This window comes from Penicillium canescens, assembly GCF_028828765.1.
Source record: "Penicillium canescens strain IBT 15451 chromosome Unknown utg000003l_segment0_segment0, whole genome shotgun sequence".
In the NCBI taxonomy this organism is placed as follows: Eukaryota; Fungi; Ascomycota; class Eurotiomycetes; order Eurotiales; family Aspergillaceae; genus Penicillium; species Penicillium canescens.
Window position 1 is genome coordinate 3527490 of NW_026703965.1, and position 9930 is coordinate 3537419.

Here is a 9930-nt window from a genome sequence, read left to right on the forward strand (position 1 = left end):
ATGCTATCGTTTCTATAGGAACAAAAGAAAAGAGAATAGAGACCGCCAAATAGAAACATTTGAATTTGAACAGAACATTTGAAAAAAAAAGACAAAGTTGGAAGACAATCCCGACTTCAAAGGTTTCAATCAGACCTCCGAGTACACATATGCAAGGGGCATGCTTCCCTCAATATCAGCCCTGGACTTTATATCACTGGGATACCACGTGAGGTAGATAATCATGACAATCGCCATCGGCACAGAATCAAAGACATAAAGCGTCCATTCATGTTGCAACGGATACCCATTGTTTCCAAGCACATACTCAATTATGCGGAAAATTGAGCGAATCATGATCAAGGCACTGACAGCATATAGCATATACAATGCCTTCTTCCACGGAATCCCTGGTAGGAGAGATTCGGGAGTGGGGTAGCGGCGGATGCGTCTCTCAAACACGAAGGCTGAGATCCAGAAAATGGAAAATGACACAAGCTGAATCGCTAGTCCACCAATGACTGCAACTTTTGCCCATTGAGGATAACCAAGAATCGAGAGAGAGGACGAGTTGCCTTGGACGACGAAAGACAATACATCACCCCAGACAAAGGTCTTCGTCAGACGCGAGACGCGGATAACCGAAAGATGCTCCGCCCCGACGCGACGAATTACACGGCCTAGAGTCATGTAAATGGAGGCGGCAAATAGCGTAGGAGCGAGTAGAATGAAGATATTTTCCAAGATATATGGCCCCATAGTAGTGGTATTACTATGTGCGATAGCGCGACCAATATAGCCAATTATTTCAACTAGAAAAGAAGGGTAAGCTTTTTTCGGGGCTTGGTAGACAGATCAATTCCAAAGTGTGTGAACATACACAAGCCACCAAGGGTGAAAGCGATACAAAACCATGTTTTGGTGGTGAACAACTTCCAGGAATGAAGCCCAGTCAATCCCATGAATATAAGCATGAAGATGACTGCCGCAGGCAGTGATGGAGTGTAATACCAAAAGGTATATGAGCGAGGGACAATTTCTTGCATGTTGGGCAATCGATCGGTCCAGAATAAAACGGGGACAGGGAGAGAGAGATAGAGAGATACATTAGCGCTACGCCAGGATTTGCTAGTAAAGGCCTTATTAGTCACATACAATATATGAGTTAGAGGACTATAGGGCTAAAAGCCAAACACCACCTTGTCTTTCTATCACACGGCTCGTGTAGGGGATCAATCTCTAGGGGTCTAGATAGCGCGCGCTATCTAACTAGCTATCATGTTTAGAGAAAATGCGCAGAACTTAATAGCCAATTAGTGTCTCTACTTTGCCGCGTATATCTAGCAAGCTTCGGAGACCGGTTTATTTATATCTAGGCATCTCTCACTTAATTCGTCTAACTCTACCTTCCTCTAACCTCACGCCAAACAGTTCCTACGTAAGCATCAACAGCTAGGTAAGTAGGACCCCTTTACAACGAAGTACACTGCTCACTATATATAAGTAAAATATACACTCTCACCGTTAGCCCTATAAAATATAGTTACGGTTATACCGAGCCCGAAAGCGCTGTTATGCCCTATAAAAAAAATTGCGGAGAAACCAAGCAGATAGTACCGATCCCGAAGTCCACTAAAAGGATGGTAGTTTGCTTAGAATATAAGAAAAACAAAGTAAGTAGTTATGACATCGTTTATAGAGAGAAAGCACTAACACGCAATCATAGTGAGAATACTCGTTATACCATAGCACGGATCTTTCTTAGATTTTAAGATAAGACTAGGGGCTAAAGATTATCGATTAGACTTATATAAGAGAGATAGCACGAATAGTTCTTAAAAGAATTGAAGTAAAATCTAAGCTAAGGTATTTCGACTATACATTGTAATCCCGAAAATAAACAATAGATAGTCTTATATATTCCGCCCCTTATACTTCTAGATAGTAAAGCCGATGCTAATTATCGCTAGAATAGCAAAAATGAATAAGGGGCTAAATAGTTCCGTATCGAAAGTAGAAGGCTTACGGAGGCGGCGAATATCGCCCCTTACTATACCGGCGGAAGAGTATTGCGACTTCTAGCACTTAGAAATAACCTTATAGTATTTAAGGCTATCTAGACTTAGGAAGTCTAGCGAGGCGTACCGTCTCTCAATTTCATTATTATCGAGATTAGGAAAAGGGCTTATACCGGTAGAGATTTCGTAGATAAAAGAACCAAGTGCAAAAAGATCGGTGATAGGAGTCCGAGGCGACGAAGGTGACAAAGGTAACCGGTATCGAGTTTCCTCCTTAACTAAGGAGTGGAGATTATTGATTCTCGATCTAGCGAAGTCGTATAGTTAAATTGAAAGGTTATTAGTAACGAGAAAGTTACGCGGACTAATATCGGAGTAGACGATACCACATACATAAATAGTAGCAATCGCGTTAATAGCATTTTAAATCTACCGATCTCGGGTCTCTATATCAATTTCATGGTTTTAGAGATAACTTCGGACATCCCTATACTATAAATAGGGGAGCTAGATTCCTCTTTCGGCGATACTTAGGCATTTTAGGATATTAGGGTCGTCTTTTAGGACGGCCTAATAAATAAGTTTCTCGCGAACGATACACTCCTTTAAGAACTCTTCTCTGCTTACAATAGATACGATAACCTCTTGGTTACAACCTTAAGTACTATATTTAAGAGGTACCTTAAGAACTTAGTTATTAGGATCCTAGTGAATACCCCTAGAACCTCTAAGCGTGATAATACGTAAGGTGCCTTTAGGTCTTAGAAGAATAGGATGCCTTCTATCATAGGTGAATAAAAATTAGGACAGAAGAAGAAAGGAGTAGAAGAATAGAAAAGAGTAAGGGGCTAGTCGTTCTAGATAGCACGTGATAGTATGCCTTTGATTAGACCGTGTAGTTCGGTGCTAAGACTAATACTAGGTCTTTCCTTAGTTATTTACGCAATTTTGTCTTAAAAGTTAGAAGATGCTCTAAGCTCTCTATATCGCTATTCCAATATCCTCATAACTATATTTATTTACTTTCTCAAAGACATATAAAGTCCCTACTAAAAGACATAACAAAAACACATCTAACATATAAAAAGACACAAAGGATATAGCCAATAGGAATAAAACACTAATAAGGGTAGAAATAGCATTAGGCTCTAGTCCTCTCAATCAAACGCTATGAGCGTCGACGTATCGACGGAACGTTTTCAATAGTCACGTCCGGCCTAATACTCTCGCTAACTTACATAGATAGATAATGTTCCTCTTAACCTCTCTTTTAATTTATTTTTAATAATTGTTAACAGGAGATTTGTTATGTGAGTATGGCTTTATCTTACGGACTTAGGGATTATCTAGCACTTTAGTCTCTATGCCGTAATACCCCTATATATCAAAAATATCGGTAAGGACTAAAGCACTTTTATCGAAGCAGGGATGGTGTTACGGACCTACCAGGCACCAATCAATTATAGGGCCGTAACTTACTGATGGGTCACCGAGAGCCAACCAATCTATCTGTTATTAGATCACGTGCAGTACCTTATACTCTAGACACCCCGAGTATCTAAGGAAAAGAGAAACGTGATCATGCTTAGTGAGTATAAGCATGATTTACCCTAAGCGGACCCACCCGGCAGACTTTATCCTATATATATGTGCCTATATATGATAGATAGGATCTACGCGCTAACAAAGCCACTTTCGGCCCTCCGCTCGCCGTCTTATAGTATACCGCAATAACTAATAAGACGACTACCACGTGATTATATAAGTAGTAGAAAGGTCGATAGTCGATAGGTAGAATAGTTCTACTATTCTACTTTCTACTATTCTACTTAAGAAGGACTTAGGATATATAAGGACACTTATTTATATATCTAGTTTAGTTCTTCGTGTTCAATCATATATTGTTACTTATGTCTACTGTTTAGAACCTTTAGTGACTCGTACAATTTGATTATAACTTAATAACACTACGAATAGACCCGTACTTCGGTATAGGTTAGTTCGGCGCTCTATCTAGCATCGCTCCTCGATACCCTTAAAAGGACTTAGCCCGTATAAGGCCTGTCAGGCAACGGTACGGTTGAGAGACAGATCGTTAACGTTGGAAGCAGGGAAGCATCAGGTAAGTATAACCCAGGAAACTTCTAACATAGCGACGACCCGTTAGTCGTGCGTAACAGATGGCTTATAGGTAATTGTCTAAAGGCCTATATGCTTTCCCGTAGGCGAGTATATTGCCCGATGTTATTATCGATCGGTGCAATCGATTAATTGAGGCATTTTGTTTGCTTTACTATCAGATTAAAAGCTAGATTGTCCTATTCCAGGCTTTTCCGGACCGGTTGAGGGAAATATAGCGTAGAACCCTAGCGTCGTAATGCCCTCGGTGTCGATACTGGTATTAAGCGGCCTATATTACCGGTTACAACCCTTGTGTGTTACAAGTTAGGATATGGCCTAGCGCGAGAATAAGTTCTCGATCGAAAATGTTATCCTAAAGACCGAGAATGTCTATTTTGAGATCACTCTCCCTATTAACTAAGACTCTTATCAAAAATAGCAATACTATTAGAGGCTAAGCATAACGCAGCATGACTATCTTAAAGCGTAAATAAGTCCACTTTACTAGAATTATGCTAGCGGTTATAGCTATAGACCTAATCGTTATAATAGCCTTTATTAGCACTCACGATAGGATTGAAGTCTAAGCTCTATAGAGGGAAATCATGGTTTAGGTCTATATAGTCGTTCGTCTATAATGCATAACAATCTAGATAAACCGACACTCGATTTTTCAGAGTCATTGATATTTAAGAAAGCATAATAGACCGAGGGTATTTGTTAAGCGTAATCCACGATAATGGTTGGATATCTTAGCATCCTCCTATTTATTATGATTGTTATCGCTATATTTAAGGATAAAGGTTTGTGTTAGTCCCTTAGGTGTGCTAAAATAGCCAATTATTAGGCAGATATCGTAGTCTTGCTTTAAGAGGATTATCTCTTGCCTAATAACCTATAAATTGTAGGATAGAAGACAGTCTAAATACATAAACATTCAATAGCATAGCGTATATAGCATCGTAAGAGGAGAACGCCAAGTATATAATTATCCCGTTAAACTCTCAACAGGGCCGCGGAAATAACAAAAAAGCAATAATCAATTAAGAAAGGACAAGAAAAGCAAAGAAGATACTAAGTGCTGTTTCGGCGTATAGAGGAATATATCGGGGTATCGATGCTATAAGACCTAATTAGCTCTAATAAGGCTCCTATAGCATCTTAACCATAGCAACATTTTTTCTCGTCTTCTTCCTTCTTCCGATTTAGCTTATTTAGCTTATAAGGCGAAAGAATACCTAGTGGTCTTAGCTCACGAAAAGCACTTTGATTCTTCCCCGCGAAGAATAGCTTAAGATAGCGGGAGTCAAATAATCTAGGAATGCCGTCCGGTAGCTTTGTAGCTTAAATAAACCACTAGAGACCACCGATAGTGGCGGGCACACTCTTAAGACTTTCTATATCTCCTAGCCGGATTGAGGCTTCTAGAAAGGACATCGCAATCTCTATATAGATAAAGACGTCTTGCACTAAAGTACTCGCCGCTCCGCGCCGGAACTCGATTGTCCCGTAGGGATTGTTTAGTAGATAGAGAAAGTTCTAACCAAACATCTTATTATAATCGGGGTTCATAAGTAGTACTAGCTCCCTTGTAGTCGACACTCGCTAAATAACGGCAATACTCTGCCTTCGGGATAGATTCTAGTGTCCAAAATTCTTATTATCTAGCCAATTGCTTCGTCCGTATTTATTACCGAGTCGTTCGTCCGGAAGAATGGCTTCAAAAGCAGGCTCGAAGTGTATCAAACTTTGGCAAATCTTCTTAAGATCGCTTAGTGAGTAACCTCCTACCCGTGATAGATATATATAAGTGCCGTAACTAGCATTAGAATCGACATAGAAATCCGCGAGAAGAAATCTCCATATAAATTCAATATGCTAACGCTACCTAGAGCCCTCGTGTGCCCTAAAAATGGGGGAAATACTCTCTAAGCCCCCTATTTATCCTTTGTTAGATCGTATTATTTGTGATCAAGAACATTACTTATATAGTGCACGGCCTTTCTTCGGCATTTCAATTGTCGAATCTAAGTCAAGGGACCATTCGGCAAACCTAGGCCCTAAGTAGGATTCATCTATCGCATTATACATACGTGGATGTCTACCGGGCTCTAATTAGTCTATAAAAGCATTCTAGGAAGATGTAACCGCCTTAGAAAATTGCCTAATATCATCGGCTGCCTTGATATTCTCACGAGGTTATAGAAGAAACTCAACCTCGACTCCGATGCTAAAGCTTCTAATAGGATAGCTAGGAGTCTTAGCTCGTACAGAATTTTTCCTAACTATGTAACATAATTTAGAATAGAAAATAGTTACTTGCCACGAACCTATTCAACATACCGGTTAGTCTTCTTACCGCTAAAGGAGGAGGAGGCGGTAGGGGTGGTCGAGACATTAGAGCTCTCTCAAAATATACCTAAAGCAGAATAGGCCACAAAATACGAGTATTCGAAGTATAAATAACGAAGAAAATCATACAAAGACCTAAGATGATACGGCTAAATCAGTGAAAACCTAGTGTACAATAACAATTAGAAAGCGAATACCTATACTTATATTGGCCTTCTATAGGTAAGCGCGTAATATCTCGAAACTATGCAAACCAGCCGACGACTAAATATATCACCTTCCGGCGCTTATTGCTCTTATCGATTGTCTCTCTAACCACTAGAGTGAGCCATCTTATTCCTCGGGTGCCTCTTTGGAACACTAGTGGCTCACTAGAAGATCTACATTTATAAACCTAGGGTCTGGTTAGCTACAATAATATTAAATATAAATAACCGCTAGTGGTGTAGGAAATCCGTGGGGACATTTGTGTGTGCACTACTACTAGCGCGAGCGCGTAACCGGCCTAGACCGCTGTGATGAACGGGCGGGTACAGCCTAATCGGGGACCCCGTAGTGATTACATAACAAACACTAGGGTGTTACAATTAGAACTTCGCTCTTAGCACTAATCTTAATACATAAACCTTTCTTTCTAGTGAGCACTTATACCCTTCTATTCTTAACTCCGATCATGTCGGATAGTGTAAGAGAGCAGATGAATCTTAGCAGCCCCCTACCTCCGGAAATTCCTGGCTCGAAAATCTCTAGTTACGTCTTAAAACTCAGAACCGCCCCTTCGGATTACTTCTTCTAAGCACCAAACCCACCCTAGTACGTGGACTTATTTAACGCACCTACTAGGCCCTATTTCTTCTATGGCACGTTAACCGATCCGTCTATAGTGCGTGAAATTTTAGGGTTAGAAACTAAGCCCGAGCTACGCCTAGCACGTTTATCGGGCTATAAGTGCAAGTTATAGGGGCAATACCCTACACTATTAGATACTCTAGACTCCGTGGTCGACGGCGTAGTGTATCATATTAAAACGGTTGAACATAGGGAGAGGCTTACGGCATATAAAACAAAAAACTACTAAGCTTGCCCTTGTCGTATCCACTATACTAATAGGAAAGAGCCTAGGGACGATGTCGGGTATACATTCAAGTTTAAAGGGGATCAGAATGATTTGAGCGACGGAACATTTGACCTAAGGGTCTAGTTAGAAAGAATAGGAAGACTGCCTACGGTGAAAAATCTCGATATAAAGAAAAGCATAATATAAGGTAGATAATATATTAAAGTCTGTCCGAGATAGCAATATTGTCCCTATTAAGTGGTTAACCCTACTTAAAATAGCTACTTAACTAGATAAGGCGCCGGAAGAGCTACTATAGAGCATATATACCTTAAATGCGAACTATGGTGGTCCCTTCTATGCCTATTTTCGCTTTGCAACACTTATGCTTAAAGCACGACCTAGATAAGTCGTAGATCTAGGACATTCCCCGCGTTTGTAGAGCAATAAACTATATTAACTATGCTAGCGACTAACTAGCATCTTTGATAGATTAGTTTTCGTAGCGCTAGTTATAAAGATCCCGAGAATACTATAACGATATGACTATTACTAACGAACTACACGCCTACGCATCGTCTGCGCCTAGTGCTATCACCCCTAGGTTAATTAAGCTCTACTTGCTAGTCGTTCTATAGATAGACGACGAAACGCGTAGGACGGAGTATCACAGAGACAAACGCCTTCTTTATTATCTATAGTCCGTATAACGCTACTATTATAGGAATAAACCATATTTTATCCGTTTATATCATCCTCTAGCTAATCAATCGTGAAGCTAACGAGGATTTCGGTTATAAGGCGCCTTTATAATAGGAGTCGGGACTACGTAGTCTCAAAGATACGGGCGACCGTACCTATATCCGTGCCCCCGAGATTATGCTATAACGATGCTATAGTTCCTAAGGAACTGTATAACTACGTATCATCTACACCACTATCACTATTATTGATTTAAACGGGCTCTACTAGCTAGTCGATCTATAGTTCGAGAACACAAAACGCTTAAAATCTAGACTCGCACGGAGACACACGCCCCCTCTATCCCTAGCTCGCGTGATAGGTTCCTTGTCTTCTATCTCGTCCTCTATGCTAATCACTAATAGAACCAATAGGTAATACGGTCATAAGGCGCCTTAATAATATAGGCGGGGACGCGTAGATATCTAGAATCGATTGCGCGATACACTAGTGGAAATTAAGGGGAGAGGGTGTTTACGCGCCGCCTAGGGCGTCGCCTAGCTACTTTATATATCCCGAGGCCGTCCTAGCCCCGACATAACCGCCGTAAACTATTATAGTCATCGTAAAAAAAACCTATCCCTATTTAGTCACTTAACTACGCTAACTAAGTAAGAACCGGCTAACGCGAATCACGGCTAAGATAGTCTAATCAGTCTATTACTAAGTAATATAATCTAGTTATCTTCGGTTCTAGATAGGGGCGAGCGCTATTAGTTAGGGTCGACAAAGGCTCTCGCGCGGTGTGTCGGCCCTAAGGCAGATTTGTAGTCCCGCTACGTAGGGATAATTATCCTAAAAGAGTGTAGGGCGAATACGCCTATATACGCAGAGGTCAAATATAGGTCGGCCGATTAACACCTACGCTATAGTCGGGGCTAAGAAGGAAATAGGCCGAATAAGGGAGGGCAGTTCGGTGTTACGCACGACTAACGGGTCGTCGCTATGCTAGAAGATTCCTGGGTTATACTTGCCTGATGCTTTTCTGCTTCCAACGTCAACGATCTGTCTCTCAACCGTACCGTTGCCTGATAGGCCTTATACGGGCTAAGTCCTTTTGAGGGTATCGAGGAGCGATGCCAGATAGAGCGCCGAACAGATCTATACCGGAGTATTGGTCTGGTCGTAGTGTTGTTAAGTTATAATCAAGTTGTACGAGTCACTAAAGGTTCTGAACAGTAGACACAAGTAACAATATAAGATTGAACACGAAGAACTAAACTAGATATATAAATAAGTGTCCTTATATATCCTAAGTCCTCCCTAAGTAGAGCAGTAGAAAGTAGAGTGGTAGATCTGGCTTAGCAAGATCTACCTATCGACTGTTGACCTTTCTACTACTTATATAATCACGTGGTGGTCGTCTTATTGGTTATTGCGGTATACAATAAGACGGCGAACGGAAGGCCGAAAGTGGCCTATTAGCGTGCAGACCCTATCTATTATATAGAGCTACATATATATAGGATAAAGTCTGCCGGGTAGGTCCGCTTAGGGTCAATCATACTTTTGCTTACTAAGCGCTCACTAAGCATGATTGTGTTTCTCTTTTCCTTGAATACTCGGGGTGTCTAGAGTATAAGGTACTACACGTGATCTAATAATAGATAGATCGGTTAGCTCTCGGTGGCCTATTAGTAAGTTGCGGCCCTATAATTGATT

The 9930-nt window shown here is 40.8% G+C and overlaps 3 protein-coding genes across 3 annotated transcripts; all 3 read right to left on the reverse strand.

Moving 5' to 3' along the window:
- Positions 1-129: 129 nt before the first annotated feature.
- N7446_004792 (RTA1 domain-containing protein) lies at positions 130-1106 on the reverse strand (the record flags this gene model as incomplete). The annotated part of the gene is made up of 2 exons (XM_058513540.1): positions 130-791; positions 860-1106. Coding segments are annotated over 2 exons (909 nt in total), but the record flags the coding sequence as incomplete, so codon positions are not given.
- Positions 1107-5279: 4173 nt separating this feature from the next.
- Positions 5280-5555, reverse strand: N7446_004793 (uncharacterized protein; the record flags this gene model as incomplete). Its single annotated transcript, XM_058513541.1, has 2 exons — positions 5280-5461; positions 5483-5555. 2 exons carry the CDS (start codon positions 5553-5555, stop codon positions 5280-5282), a joined length of 255 nt encoding a protein of 84 aa, XP_058374870.1.
- Positions 5556-6098: 543 nt separating this feature from the next.
- Positions 6099-6516, reverse strand: N7446_004794 (amidoligase enzyme-domain-containing protein; the record flags this gene model as incomplete). Its single annotated transcript, XM_058513542.1, has 3 exons — positions 6099-6227; positions 6314-6403; positions 6478-6516. The coding sequence occupies 3 exons, from the start codon at positions 6514-6516 to the stop codon at positions 6099-6101; spliced, it is 258 nt and encodes an 85-aa protein (XP_058374871.1).
- Positions 6517-9930: the final 3414 nt, after the last annotated feature.